Genomic DNA, 16,187 nt, shown 5'->3' on the forward strand with positions numbered 1-16,187 from the left:
TCATGTTCACCATAGGTATTCAAAGGGTATAGTTATGAATATACTTTCTCTCTGGCATATGGTAACTGTCTTGTGTTCTGGGTCAATAGGGCTTTGTTGTAAAGTTTTCCTTGAATTTAAACACAGCAGTATTGTGACAGTTAGCCTAGTGACTGTTAAGTGATTCGTGGGCAGGTAGAGTGGATGGCTAAGTGTGACAAGGCAGTGATTCAAGCTCAGTTCAAAGTTCTGAGCAGGGGTCCATGAGATTTCTGCTGGTCACTCTGACTACAACATAATTTAAAGCTTATGAATTGAGAACCAGGCATGGCGGTGCAGACCCGGGAGGCTGAGGAAGAAGGTTGTGGTTCAAGGCAAGCCTGGGGCTACATAGGAAATTCCAGGCCATCCTAGGCAGCATAGCAGAATGCTTTCTGCCAGCCAGCCAGCCAGCCAGCCAGCCAGCCAACCATCCAACCAACCAAACAAACAACAAAACAAATAAATATAAAACAAATAACCAATAAAACAAAACTTACAAGACTTATGAATGTGAGGGCTGGAGAGATGGCTCAGTAGTTAAGAGCACGCACTGCTCTCTGAAGGTCCTGAGTTCAAATCCCAGCGCCCACATGCCAGGTCACAACTGTCTAATGCTGTCTTCTGGTGTGCAGATGTATGTGTAGACAATGTACCCATATACATAAACTTATGAAATGTTTACTTCTGGAGTTTAGGACGACAGCTAACAGTGTCAGTTAGACCCTTTGACATGATGACAAATGCCTGACAGAAGAACTTAAAGAAGGCAAGATCTACTTTAACTTACTGTTTGAGAGGTTTCAACCTGTTGTGGTAGAGTAGGTATACAATGCAACTCACATCATGGCCAGGAAGCAGGGAGCGGGAGGGGGAAGAGGGAGAGAGACAGGGACAGAGAAAGACACACAGAGAGACACAGTGAGGTGTGGGGGAAGAGCACCCACATTAGCTGGCTTTCTACCCACTCCATCTTTCCTATCAGGTCCCAGCCTATGAAATGGCACCTCTCACATTCTGAGCTATTATCTCTGATTACTAGGTCCTCTTTGGAAACACCCTCATGGTCGTACTCAGAGGTAGGTTTTGCTTCTTAGGTACTTGCCCATCAACTAAAGCTGATGATTGAAATTAATCTCCACACTGAACATAAATGATGCAGAACCCGCTGAAATAGAAATCATGGCTAATGAGGATGCTGCTGTAGCCTTTTCTGAAATGACAGAAATGTTCTATACTGATGTCTAATTCGGTGGCCATTGACTATGTGTCACAATGGAAGTACAATGAGTGGAATGACTTGAAATTTCCATTTTATCTTCTCTCAATGATTTTAAATGTAAAAAGCCACACAAGCTAGTAGCTATCATGATGGCTGGTGTCAGTTTCTATATTGTGGGGTGAATGAGTGGGGAGGAAGGGGAATGAGCCTGGGCAGGTTAACGGAGTCAACACTTTTAAGTCTCACTTGTTTGGGAAGAACACTTTCTCATATTGAGATCTTGGAGTTCCTTTGATCCCTGGACTCTTGTAGTCTTGGGCTGTCTTAGTCACTGTTCTATTGCTGTGATGAGACACCATGACCATGACAACTCCTATAAAGAAAAACATTTAATTGGGGCTGGCTTATGAGTCAGAGGTTTAGTCCATTGTCCTCACAGAGGACACAGCAGCACACAGGCAGACATTGTGCTGGAGAAGGAGCTCAGAGTTCTACATCTGTATCCACAGGCAGCGGGCAGAATGAGACACTGGGCCTGGCTTGAGCATCTGAAGCTGCAAAGCCCACCCCCAATGACACACTTGCTCTGGCAAGGCCACACCCCTTGATCCCTGTCAAGTACACCATTCTCTAATGACCAAGTATCCAAATGCACTATGGGGACTATTCAAATTACAACAAGGGCTAACACAGAAGGTTCTTATGACGTCATCCTCAGCACCAGGATGAAAGGCTCCAGCTGAACTCCACTTCACACTGAAAAATGCAATTTTGACCAAGGCTGATATTAAAAAGAGAAACATCCATTTCTTTTTTTACTGCTGCATTTCGCTTGATTCTTCCCATAGGAAACTCTAAAGAGCCAGATCCCACTGCAGGACTGGGAGCTGAGATTGGAATTCAGAGCTGACTGATGTCAAAACTCCCAGGTCCTCAGCTTTCTGTCACTTCTTAGAACCAGAATTGAGTTTCCCCTGAGTCAGACTCTGTGATTAACTTGCTGACTGGTATTGAGAAAATAAATCAACTTCTCAGAGCTTTCTCTGTCAAATGAGGGGGTTGAATAGCCCCCTTGAGATGTCCAGGTTTCTCTTAACTTTAGAATATCATGTGGCTAAGGCATTAAAAGCACCCCCTAGACACCAATTGAAGGCACATAGAAAGTGAGGAGCTCTTTCTGCAGCCAGCTTTGCTTTGACTTAATAACCTTGGCCTTTAGTCCATTTTATTTATTAATATTATTATCCCTGCTAGAGCAGCTTTTATTTTCTGCTGCATAGCCTGGGTCACCCTCCAGGGAAATCACTATCAGTGACATCCAGTTCTGAGCAGGTGTGGAGATACCAACTCCTACAATGCAGACTGAAACGAACAGAGAGCTCTTGTGATGTACCTCCCTGGTCTTTTCTCCACCTACCCTTGACCTGCTTTATCATTTTCCAGACACCTCCCTTCTCCATTTCTGTATCAATTACTTTGCTCATTGCAATGATAAACTACTTGACAAAAGCAACTTAAGGGAGGAAGGACTTGTTTGGCTCAGGGATCAAGGATATAGTCCCTCGGGGTGGAGAAGTCATGATAGAAGGAAAGTCGCACTGCCTCCAGAGCTAGGAAACACACACACAGAGAGAATGCTGGCACTCAGCTTGCTCTCTCCTTCATATTCATTCCAGGACTCTTGTCCACAGAATGCACTCCCACCATAATCCACCCTAGATATGCCAAGAAGAGTCTAGATACTCTCAACTTGACAATCAGTATTGGCCATCATATCCTCTTTCCTCCCTTGCTTCTCGGACTCTTCTTTCTCAGCTTTTTCCTCCCCCTACCTAGTACTTTCCTTTCTACTCCTACCTTCTCTTACTCAAATCCTGGGATTCCTGGGGACCTGGTTCTCACTAAGCAACAGAATGGGTAGCATTGGGGATGGAGGGGCAAACAAGGGCTGGAGGCTCTGCTTCCATAAATTTCTCCAAATAAATGGAGTTTCCCCAAAGAGGAATAGCTTTCATTGCCCACTGAAAACAAAAAGAAGCAAACATCTTAATGTACATGGTTCGCAAAAGCATGTGCAGTAGCATTTGGGACCTGGAGTTCCAGCTGGGGGAGGCTACCCCATCCTCAAGCTCTGGATAATGCACTGACTGCCAGCCAATCTCAGGGAGACATATCTCTCAGCAAGAAACAAATGAATAGGCTCCAAGCCTGTGGATAGCCTGCACCTTTATCAGGGGATCCTGGAATATTCTACCCACAATCCTCTGCCCGCTCATTCTGGGACTTTTCTGTTAGATCTCAGTGGGGAAAATTTTCCCACTTGGCTGGAGACATGTGTGTTTGTATCTCATGAGTGCCTCTGCTTTAATTACTCATGCCAAGATATTAGGAGTGGGTACCATCTTTAGGTGGTTGCTTCTGCATGACAATCATGATTGCAGGCACTCTCCAGGCCCCATTCTACAAAGAACCTTTCTTTAGAGTTCAGACTTGTATTCAGCTAACTTAGGGACAGATCTGCCTCCTTCCCTCTTTGCATTTGATCAGAAGTAGCTGAGAGGCAGGAGAGGAGACAATGACCTAGACATGTTTACTTTAAGTTTACAAGGTCACTGATGAAGCCATCGCTGCCTCTGTGTTCTTGGCTGTGTCTTCATCTGAGGCCACGCTTTCATCTGTGAAAAGAGAATAGAACGCGCCCCCTTTACTGACTAAACAAAATGATAGACTCTCCTTGGTCTTTAGAGTTTGACTAGCCTGGAAACTGGAGGATGGACCCAATGACCTTTTCAGGTCTGTCTTTCTTGGTCATCTATAGTCCTGGGGAAGCCTGAATCCAGCAATAGCCACACACTTTAATAGCTTATTACTTGTATGGCTGACAAGTAACAAGACCCCCCCACTCCACCCCTGCCAAGCAATTGTGAGACCATCAGGAGAAGACGTCAATCACGGGCATCTCTGTAGCATCCGGAGCAGCATCTCAGGGCATCATACATCAGTTTCCAGTTGGCTTGTGCTGATTCAGTTTTCACGGTGGTGGAGCTGGTGTAGCGTGGAGCTGGTGAAGCTGATGAGCTGGGAGGATGAGAACAAAAGGAGCATTGTCACATTTGAGTAGTGTCGACACTCAGCCAGGAACAAAGGCGCTTGTTATGCAATAGGAAGGCCAACCCAGGGCAGCAGCTACAGATCCTGACACTGTGCCACTAGGCTTTTGCCAAATGGACATAAAACCAAACAAACATCAGTTTCCAGACTTAGGTGATGGGAGGGAAGTAGAAGAGGCTGGTGACCTTCCAGGAGAGGGATGCTGTTCTAGTTTTGTTTCCGTTGCTGTGACAAGATCCCACAACCCAAAGCAGCTTTAGGGAATAGAGGGCTTACATGGCTTACAGTTCTAGAGTTATCTGCCCATTCTGCAGGGAAGACAAGGTTGGAACGGGAAACATCCCCAGTCAAGAGTAGAGAGAGAATAAGTGAATGGGTCTTTGCTTACTTTCTTCTCATCTAGATTTCTCCTGCTCTATACAGTTCAGGAGTCCCTACCCAGGAATTGGTGCTGTCTACAATGGGCTGTCTCCTCCCACATTTATCAACATTTAAGACAACTCACCATAGACCAGCCTGATCTAGATAATTCTTCAACTGAAACTCTTCCCTCAGGTAAGTATCAGTTTGCAGTTAAAGCCAACCAGCACAGTCACTTTGAATGTCTAACTGTCAGGGTTGTTGTGTTGATAGAGTTGGGGGTAATAGGGAGTAAAGTCACAGGGCTGTAAAGAAAGGGCAAGTGACAGGATACCAACTGAGGTGAAAGAACAAAAGAAATCTCAGGGATTGAGATCCCTGTGTGTAACTGTACTTTTTGGGCACTTTATTGGGTTCTTTTCCCTACTACCCTTTTCCATCCTTAACCCTTACAAACTCCCAACACTAGGTAGGAGAGAAAGAAGGTTCGAGGGGAAAGGGGGCATCTATATTGTTATATTAGTTTCTGCTGATTAGGAGCATTGAATTCCTTGGGGCATGTCCAATCTTTGGTGTGAGGATATCTCCAACCAGCAATCCAGCAACCAGCAAAAGCATCAAGAACAGCAGCTGTAGAGTGGGGAGTAGCCGGCGCCAGCTCTCTCAGGGCTCTGGCATTTTTATACCCTTTCAAAAGTCCACAGAACTCTAAATATAATCTTCAGCTGGCAAAATCATGTCCCTGCCAGAGCATGAGACAAATCATAGTCAGCTGCTATGGACAATCTGAAGCAGCCCTGTATCCTATACCCAGGATTAAAACAAAACCACGCTGGGCGTGGTGGCACACGACTTTAATCCCAGCACTTGGGAGGCAGAGGCAGGCGGATTTCTGAGTTTGAGGCCAGCCTGGTCTACAAAGTGAGTTCCAGGGCAGCCAGGGCTATACAGAGAAACCCTGTCTTGAAAAAACTCCCCCCAAAAAAGAAAGAAAAAACCCCAAAACACATTCACATAACATTTTTATGTTTTTAATGAAGCCAAAACTCTCACTACAGCTGTGGATGACTTCACCTGACTGATGATACCAGGTCTCTAACCTTAACCTTTCTTGGAAGCCATCTCATTCCCTTTCTCTCCACCTCTTCTGAAATGTTGGTGGGACAGAAAGATGGTGGAGAGTAGGGAGTGACCACAGCCACTTGTTCACAGTTAAAACAGAATGTGAAGTTTCAATGGAATTGGGATATTCTTCATGGAGGACTGACTCTAGCCTGAAGTTCTATGAGCACTGGCTTACTTTAGGAACTGGCTTCCTTTCACCAGAGAAAGAGTGAGGTACACTCTGGTAAATTTGCCAAGGAAACCCATGGGAGGTTCCTGCCTGTGAGGGATGTTAAACATGTGAGACAGAAAGTGGAAAGGTTTGATTTTTTTTTTAAGAGAAAGAAACAAGGTGGAATGCAGTGTGGGGAGATCTTGGAGGCTCTCCTTCCATCTGAGATGTGATGGTGGCTTGCCCTGTAGGTGAGGAGATGGGTGAAGAACCTCTTTGATATCTATGCTCATCAGTCTAGAGGGACACAGCCTCATCTTCTGCCACCTAACTTATCCAACCAATAGAGAGTCTAGGACAGAGCTGAACCATGAAACTTCCCAGAGTGGAACATTCTATTGAGATACCCCCAGAACTAACTTATGGAAATGGGTGGTTTATCACATTCTGATCTTCATGAATAGCATTTGTGCTTTATAGTGCCTCTCTATTCACTTGGATCCTTTAGAAAAAGCCAGATTTTTCTTGCTCCAGTCTCCTCTTTGTCTCTCTCCTCCTCTTCTTCCTCCAACTGATGTTTCCTTCTCTCCAGCCCTCTCTTCCCCCTCCCCATAGAGCCACAGAGCAATCAAAACCTAAGCTCTGAGCCAGATACCTACGCTTGGTTTCCAATTCCTGATGTCTTCATTGGCACAGTGCACACATAAACAATTTGTATGAATGAATCAGAGCCAATTATTACCAGGACACTGTTGTGATGGGTTCTCCCCTTGGCTTCCTGCCATCTGAGCCGTTTAAAGACTGCATTCCTCAGCTGCGCACAGAGATAATAAAAGATGAAGAAATAGGAGACTCCTGGCCTGTGGAACAGAAAGCAGGGAAGGCAGAGGAAAATGTCTCCCTCTGTTCAGTTCTGAGGAGGACTAAGAAAACACGGTGACACTGATGCCAACAGTGACATGGTTGAGCATGTGTAATGAATGTACAGGAAGATGCGATAACGATTGTTGTCATCATTACTGAGCATCTGCTGTATGAACTAGGATGCACTGACTTTGCCTCTGAACACTGACAGCAGGTATCTAGATACATCGACATTTACTCTTTCACCTTTGTTACAAAGGACAAAATAGAGTGAAGCTTGTGCCTTGTCCACAAGTAGTGGGAAAGTCAGAGTCCCAAATCTATTTTTTCTGACCCAAGTCTTTCTGGTAGTTCTTCTCCTGCTGGCTCCTCTAAGACTTGAGTTCTCAATGAATAAACCTCACAGCCACCACCATATCCAAATCCTCCAGTGTTAACTCTGTTCAAAGCTGGGCTCTTCCCCTCAGCTTGCTTTCCTGGCTTGACTCCAGGGCCCTTCATTGCTTTTGCCTCTGGCCCCTCAGGACTAGCAGTTTTGATTAGTCCTGGATACCTCCTCTTCCTCCCCCTCCTTCTCCCCCTTCTCCTCCCCCTCCTCTTCAAGTAGGGTTTCAGGAGTGCACTTAGAAGATAAAGCTACTTTACTATTAGAGTCTTCACAGGAAAATGGCCTGTTTCTTTCAACTTTTCCTTAATTTTAATGGTGTTGCTATATGCTCTATCACTATTGAAACCATGTAACTCCTTTTAAATACAGGTTGAGATACAGTATAGGGCGGCGACTGAGAGTTTGCACTCAGCAGTGTAGACAGCTCATTGAACTGCAGCAGTGTTCTGCAGATGAACCACTGTTTAACCAGCCATTCCTCAGGGGACGAGCAGCCGAGTTGCTTCTGGATTGTTTATGTTGAGACAAGTGAGAGTGTACTTATGAAGTGCTGTTTTTATTTCATAGTTTTAGACAGAATCTCTAAAGAAGTTCTGAATAAAAATGTAGGGTATGCTTGTGTTTCCCTGTGTGTGAGTCTCTCTCTGCGTGCGTGCGTGCGTGCGTGCGTGCGTGTGTGTGTGTGTGTGTGTGTGTGTGTGAGTGTGTGAGTGTGTGCGTGTGTGTCCACGTATGTGTGTGTGTGTGTGTGTGTGAGTGTGTGAGTGTGTGCGTGTGTGTCCACGTATGTGTTAAATGTCACTGCTAATGAGCTGGCTTAAGCTCATTGCTCTTTTCTGGGTGGGGAATTATCTAGTCACAGAATTTCTAGGAATGAAGCCACACTGTGGAAGAGAGTTATCTTTTCTTTGCTGGAAAAGAACACTTGGTAATGGTCTTTTTTTCTCCACACACTTGCAGTTTTCAAATGCAAAAGCAGTGTTGAAAGGGCTTTACAGCAACTATTTGAGAACCATTATACATCTGTCTCTCTACCCAACCTCCAGCCGTGCAACATCCAACTGTATTAGTCTCCTAAGGCTGCTGTGACAAAGGTTCCAGGACTCCGAACCTAAACTGCATTAGCTCTGCAGGTTAGAAACCACAAATCACCACGGAGAGGAACAAATCAGTTTGGGGCTTCCCTGCGCTGTGTGGCCAGCTTCTCTCTTTTCTTCAGTCTTCCCACTACGCATGTCTCTACTTTTCAAATTTCCTCTTTCTTTGATGAAATCAGACACATTGAACAGCAGCCCATCCTAATGTCCTTGCTTAACCCTATAAAGACTATCTTTAAATAAGGTCACCTCTGAGATACTAGATTCGAGCATTTGAATTTGGAAGGGGGCCAATATTAAAGAAACCGTTTCTCCTCTGTTTTCATCCCCCAGAAATTGACACAAAAGATTTTTGTGATCCCCTAAACATAGGTATTTCTCTCCATAAACAGTCAGTTGTCCCTATCTTTTAAAAAATGGTTATATAAATTGTACATATGTAAGGTGTATCAAGTGATATTCCATATGTATGTGCTTTGTGTGAATAAATCATGGTAAGTATATCTCATCAATCATTTATCATACCTTTGTAGTAAAATCACTCAAAATTTTTCTTATATTTAAAAAAAATTGAGTATATAATATTATCCTTATTGGCAGTTATTGACCAAGGACTGAAACCTCTGAAACAGTAAATCAAAATAAAAGTTCTTCTTTTTGGCCTAGTCGGCCATCATTGGGAGGAGAGGCCCTTGGTCTTGCAAAGATTATATGTCCCAGTATAGGGGAATGCCAGGGCCAGGAAGCAGGAGTGGGTGGGTTAGGGAGCAGGGACGGGGGAGGGTATAGGGGACTTTTGGGGGTAGCATTTGAAATGTAAATAAAGAAAATATCTAATTAAAAAATTGTAAAAAAAAGTTCTTCTTTTAAAGTTTAACTCAAGTATTTCATTACAACAGCAGAAGTATGGCAGATACACTCTACAGTCAATGAGATTTCACATCAGAAGAAAAATCTGCAAAGACAGAACTCTGTAATCATTTCAGGACATTGTCCTGATGCCCCATGTTTACTCCTAGATGCATGATAAATGACTGGTTATGACTTGTGGTATGAGATCTATTGTTTGTCATCTGCAGTCCCCTATTCATGGAGACTCCATCTTTTCCCAGTCAAAGTGGCTGTTATCAAGGAAATAGGCAACAAATAGGGAGGGTGTATGTATGTTATGATGGCCTACAGAGCACTTCAGCAATGCAGTCATTTCCACAGCTAATCTGTGAACACAGGGATTCTCTCAACTGACTACTGTCTCCTGTAATTTCTTCAGTGTTTTAAAGCCTTTGTTGAGGAAGCTTTCACCTCTTTGATTGGGTTTTATCTCCAGTTTCTTTTTTATAAGCTTGTAAGCATGACACTCGCCACCCCACAACACATAACATAATTTCACCCTCAGTAAGTTTGTTAGTAAAGTGTAGAAAAGCTCAAGGATGGGTCTAGCTTTGCAGAGACTTGAAGTGCCATGGTGGGGGTATCCAGGCAGGTCCTTACCTACTCAGAGGAGAAGGTAGGAACACAGGAAGGATTATGCAAGGGAGTGACCTGGAAGGGGCCTGTGAGCAGACTTTAAATAAGTAATAAACAAATAAATTAATAAATAATATTAAAAATGTAGAAAAACTACCTTTTTTGCTTGTTTGTTTATATTTTGGACAAAGACTTACTCTGTAGCCCAGGCTGGTCTGGAAGTCGCTCTGTACTCTAGGCTGGCCTCAAACCTCACTATGATCAGTCTGCCTCAGACTCTCAAGTGCTTCAATTACACATGTGAGTCACCATACCTACCTTGAGAGCCTCTTCATTCATGTGTGCTGATTTTAATCCTATTACTTTCCTGAAAGCCTTTAACAGCTCTTAATGTTTTCTGCTGAGGCTTTTGGGGTCTTTTAATACAGGATCATATTGCCTGCACATGGGGATAGGCTGACCTCTTCCTTTCCTATTTGTAACCCCCTTCGCACCCCCTCGTGTTATAGCTCTTAGATTTCAAGCATTATATTGAAAAGTGCAGAGAGGGTGGGCCCCTTTGTCTCACTCCCAATTTTAAATGGAATGCTTTTAGGTTTTCTCCCTTCTGTATGATGCTGTCTATAGATTTATCATTCTGCCTTTATTATGTTGAGGCATTCTCCCTCTTCTACTTTCTTTGGGGCTTTTATAGTAAAATGTATTGAACTCTGTCAAATGCATTTTCTGCATGATCCTTTTGGTTTGAGATGCCACGTGATTTCTATCTCAAGTCTGTGTGCTATATTACATATATTGATTTGTGATATTGAGCTGTTCTTACACCCATGGAATGAAAACAACTTCGCCGCAGGGTATGACCTTCTTAGTGTGTTGCTAGTAATCTATTGAGAATTATTGCATTTATGGTCGAGATAGGAGTTGGCTGATTAGTTTTGTGTTTTTATTGTAGTCTTACCTAGTTTTGATACCAGAGTAGTACAGTCCTCCAAGAATGAGTTTGACAGTGCTGTTGTTGTTGTTGTTTTGTTTTAATGAAATCATATGGAAACTGTGGTTTTTTCAGTCTGGTAGGATTCTGTGGTAAGCCTCCTTAGTCCTGGGCTTTTCCATATTGGGAATCCCTTTGTGACTGCTTCAATACCATTGTTTGTTTGTTCTAGATCTCTTTAAGTTGCTTATATCCTCTTGATTTAATTTCGCTACGTCAGATGTGTCTACAAACCTATCATTCCATCCTTTCAGAAATACATTTTCAAAGTATTCCCCTAGGAGCCTCTGGATTTTGCTGGCATCTATTTTAGTGTTACCACTGTATTCTACTTTTATTAATTTTAGTCTTTCTTCACATTGGATGAGGGCTTGTCAAACTTTAAAAAAAAATCAACTTTTAGTGTATTGGTTTGCTGCGGTTGCTATGACCAAATATCTTACATGAAGCAATTTAATGGAGGAAGGACTTGTTTTGACTCACCCTTTGAGAGGACTTGCACCATCACTGCGGGGGGGGGGGTGGGGGGGGGGAGAGGAAAGCTTGATGGCAAAACAGCTGGGTCTTTGGTGCAATGAGCATGGGGTTGCTTGCTCGCATCCTGGCTGATTGGAAAACAGAGAGCCTGAGATGTAGCTGGTGTTGGCAGTGACTTGCTGGCTCTACTCCTATGGCTTTCTTTTGCCAGCGAGGCACCACACGTAAAAAATTCCATAATGCTCCCCAACAGCACCAACAGCTTGGGACCTGGTGTTCAAGCACACGAGCCTGTGAGCAATGTTTCACCTTTAAGCTGTAACACTAATTTGTTTTCTTCGATTCTTTGGATTTTTTTTTTCAGTCACCACTTCATTAATTTCTACCCTGATTTTTAGTATTTCTCTCTACTCAGTTTGGGTTTAAGTTGTCGTCTTCCCTTCCCTTCCCCTCCTCTTCAGTATTATATTTCAATAAGAGATTTCATGTATGCTAATAAGTGCTATACCACTGAGCCACGTATTTATATCCTCAGCCCTCTTATACTTCTTTTCTAAATCTTGGCCCGCTATCTTGGATGATTTTGGTCATACTCTGTAGTACAAGTGGCCTGAACTTGCAGTCTTCAGGCCTCAACCTCCCAAATAGCTAGTATTTCTGGTCTGCACCACCAGGTCTGGCTTGTTTTGTTTTGTTAAGGCCTTGTAGTATATCGTTAAGTTATTTGAGTTCTCTTTTATTTTTTCGATATGAATATTTGTAGCTATAGATTTCCCTCTCCGAACTCCTTGCTGGGTCCCAACATTACTGGTAAATTGTGCTATCATTTTTGTTTTGTTCTAGGACTTAAAATATTTCTCTTCAATTTCCTCAGTGACCTATTAATCACTCAAGAGTCTATTGTTCAATGTTTTTCATATATATGTACAGCTTTTGTAGTTTGTTTTTCTAATAATTTCTGGGTTTATTCTAGTAGTTTATGGACTGAGATGCAATCTCTCTCAGAGAAAGTTACTGAGCTGTGAGAAGATCATGTATTCTATATCTTAACTTGCTTTGTTAATTTTTGGTTTGGATGATCTGAATAAAAATGTGAGTGTGGCATAGAAGTCACACACTTACTATATCAGGATCTACGTGACTCTTTATAAGTATTAGTGTTTTGTTTTTAAATAAAATGGGCAGCTCCAACCTTCAGTGGATATATGTGTATTGTAATTGGTATATAATAACTGATGCATTTGTTTATGATACTAATATGTAATGATCTTTCTGCTGGTTAGGTTTTTGTTAGCTTGACACAAGAGAAAGTCATCCGGGAAGAAGAAAACTCAATTGAGAAAATGCCTTCATCAGGTTGGCCTGTAGGCAAATCTATCGGGAAATCTTCTTGGTGAATGCTTGATGCGGGAGGCTACAGTTCAGCTGTGGACAATGCCACACCTGGACAAGTGGCCCTGCGTTGTATAAAAAAGCAATCTGAGTAAATCATGGAGAGCAAGCTGGTTAGTAGCACTTCTCCATACTCTCTGCTTCTGTTCTAGGTTTCTACTTGGGCTCTGTCTTGACTTTCCTCAGTGATGGATGTCACGTGATTGGGATACATAAGCTAAATAACCCCTTTCCTCCTCAAGCTGCTTTGGGCCATGGTCTTTATCACATCAATACAAAAGCAGACTAGAACAACTTTTATGTTTCCTGACTGATTTTGCCTTGAATTCTACCTTATTGGATATTGTATAGTTGGGATCCATGTGCTTGGAACGCTGACTTCTCTTATTTCCGTTTCAGTCTGAGATTGCTTTTACCATTGAGATGTGTGTCTTGTAAACAATAAATAGTTGGAGCTTATGTTTTAATCCAATGGAGATAGCTTGCATCCTTTCATTGGAAAGCCAAGAGCGTTTGTCTTTAGGGTTATCACTAAGAGGGACTTTGTAATTCCTGTAATTTGGTTGGCTGTTTTCTTAGGTACTTCGATTATTGTTTGATCTTTTGTTTTTTTTTAGGGAATTGCTTGCTTACTGAGCTTGGACATAATTTATTCTTTCCTAGTTCTTTGTTAGCCCGTGTATAAGAGCCGGCATTGTTCTCTTACAGTTTTTAATACTGTTTTCTTATTTCGTTGTCTTGGAACTTTTGCTATAGTATGCAATGGATAGGCTCTTTGTTGGTCATACCTATTGACTCTTAGGCTGGGATGTCTACTTCTTTGGCCAAATTTTGAGAATGTTTCTACTGTAATTTCATTGAATAGATTGTTTATTTATTTACATATTTATCATCTCAGCTCCTTATTCCATTTCATGGATCCTTAGGTTTGATCTTTTGATCATATCCTACAGTTCTTAGGAACTATATTTTTTCATGAATATAACATTTCCTAGACTGCATTTTTCATCTCTAATGCTCTTTCTCCTGCTTGATCTAGTATTTTGGTGATGCTTCCACTTGTTTTTTTTTTTTTGTTTTTGATTTATTTTTTATCATTTCTACCATCTCCTCTCTCTCTCTCCCTCTCTCTCTCTCTCTCTGTGTATTGAAATGTTAATTTTCTTTCTTTTTTTGTAACCATACGACACAAATGATGTATCTCACAGTTGCATATCATCCTATGAGCCAAGTAGTAAATATTCTGGACCCAACAGCAAGATCAGCAGAGCCACCCATCCTCTCTTTCTGAGAGGTCATCATCTTCTCACACAGGGTTTTTCATGTTTTGGATGATGGAGCAGCTGGTGTCGCCCATAACTTCCATGTGCACCTGCACACACTGTCCTTTTAACTGGTTCTGCTCAGTACTTTGGTTGCCCTAGCCTGCCTGATGGGCTGCACATCATTTCCATCCATGATGGAGACAATATGGCTGAGAAGAGTCTAATTTTCTTGCTGAATTTCTCATTCAGGTAGCTGAATTTCTCTTCGATGATGTTGACTTCCTTGTTCACATCCTGAACTAATTTCTGTACTTCATTTACTCGTTTGTTTGTTTTCTCCTTGAAGCCACTGCTCATGTTTTCAAGTAGACATTTGAATTTTCTGTCTGAAGTTTCAACCATTTCAGTATCCTTGGATTTGGTAATTGAGTGGTGATCTTTTGAAGGTACCACATTGCCTTGATTTTTTATTTTCCCTATGTTTCTCTGTTGAATTTGCACATCTATTGACTGATTATCTCTTTCAGGTTTATCTGGGGGATTTTCTTAGTGAACAGCTTTCTCTTGATGGCTCAATCTCCATCACCACTCAGCTGGCTAACTGCCGTAGCAGCAATCATGCCAAACCAAATAAAATAGAAGGATACACTAAAAATCAACTAAAACAGAGTAATATATCACCAATGACCGTTAAAACAGAATATAAAAAAAATAGTATAGAGTGTGCTATGGGGTTAAATTTTTCTTAGGGTAAAAGCAAAAAATAAATAAACAGACAAAATAACTGAAGGGGATGAAAGGGTCCGGCGAAGGCGAGAAAGAAGCACAAAGCAAAGTTAAGTAGAAGGATGGGCAAAGGAGGAATGAGGGAGAGTAGTGTAACGTGGAGGAGATAAACAAGATCAACAACAAAGAACATGCGCATGCAGAATTAAATTAATGCAAAGAAACAAAGATAGAAACTTAAGAACTCTTTCGAAAATACTCTTAAAAGCACAATTTGAAGAAAAAGGAGGGGATAGAATCCAGAGCAGGCAGGTTGTGTGGTCATCTGATCAGTCAAGTGTCAGATGTTCATTAGAATGCCCCCCCCCCCCCCCCGCTTCTTTTCTTTGTGACCTGGTATCCTTCCCTGACTACACTCAGTTTTGCAGTCTGTGGGCTGAGCAGAGACTCCCATACTTAGAGCCTCCCCAGCTTGCATTGCTTGAGATAGCCAGGGTTCTGGCTAAGGGGGGTCTCCTGAGTGCATTGAGGAGTAGGAGGAGAAACATCATTGAGATCTATCTGTAGTAGTGGACCAGTGTCCATGCTTTCCAAACATACTCAGCAGCAAACACCCCAGCTGGAGAGCTGAGCTGTAGAAGTCAAGGAGTACACCGACACTCCAGAGTTCTCCATCCAATGGCAATCAAAGTTGTGGTAGAGTGGTGGTTCCAAAATGTGAGCTACCCACTGACCTCAGAGTCCGTGTCGCCAGATTCCACAACTATTTCCAAGTGTTGGTGTCAGTGGCTTGCTACAGAGATGTGCTACAAGCCACATCTTCCAGATTGCCTCCCACGCCTTTGTCTACTCTGGGCTGATGGTTGGTTGACTTCAGTTCCCTTAACTTGTGACTTACTTGTCATCAGGGTCTCAGTGTAGGTCAGTCTTGAACACTAGGTGTCTTCTCAAGATGGCTTCTGCATGGAGACGTCCAAAATATAATGACTGATAGAATGAACCTCTTCTGGACTGCTGGCCCAGTATGCCCAGTGTTCTGAGAACTGTTGACTTGGTTTATGGGCAGGATTCCCAGGCTCCTTTTACTAAACCTGCAATGCTTACCTCTTGGATGAAGCTTCTTGTCCACTCATTCTCAGGCTGAAGGGCCATGGCTGAAGCCATAGCGACCTTGTACACTGTCACCGTTTTTACTGTTTCTCTATGGTTGCCACATTTCCCATCACCCCTTTGATCATTCCCAGAGCTCTTGTCATTTCCCTTTGGAGTAGAGTTTATTGCTTAGTATCCCGACCTTTTTCAACTACTGTGCCACAGGAAGGCAGCACCTCATATACCAAGCACCCTCGGAAGTCTTGTTTTCTCTTTTAGCAAAATCCTTTAATGTCTGTCATAGTTGAAGATGGCTGCCTTCCTAGATACTGAAAGTTTTTGATGCTCATATGAAATACATAATTCATAAATTTGATTTTATGTTAGTGGCTGGTATGCAAAATACCTTTATTTTGCAAAAACACTAAGTTTTGTATGTAG

The 16,187-nt window shown here is 42.5% G+C and overlaps 1 protein-coding gene across 1 annotated transcript in view; it reads left to right on the forward strand.

Moving 5' to 3' along the window:
• Positions 1-11,174, forward strand: part of Gm4894 (predicted gene 4894) — a 30,064-nt gene extending 18,890 nt beyond the window's left edge. Inside the window, exons 3-4 of the mRNA NM_177701.3 lie at positions 4,775-4,906; positions 9,236-11,174. Of these exons, the coding sequence (NP_808369.1) occupies positions 4,775-4,906; positions 9,236-9,363 (260 nt within the window). The 3' untranslated portion in view covers positions 9,364-11,174. The remainder of the gene's footprint in view (positions 1-4,774; positions 4,907-9,235) is intronic.
• Positions 11,175-16,187: the final 5,013 nt, after the last annotated feature.

The sequence above is a fragment of the Mus musculus genome, chromosome 9 (genome assembly GCF_000001635.26).
Source record: "Mus musculus strain C57BL/6J chromosome 9, GRCm38.p6 C57BL/6J".
Classification (NCBI taxonomy): domain Eukaryota; kingdom Metazoa; phylum Chordata; class Mammalia; order Rodentia; family Muridae; genus Mus; species Mus musculus.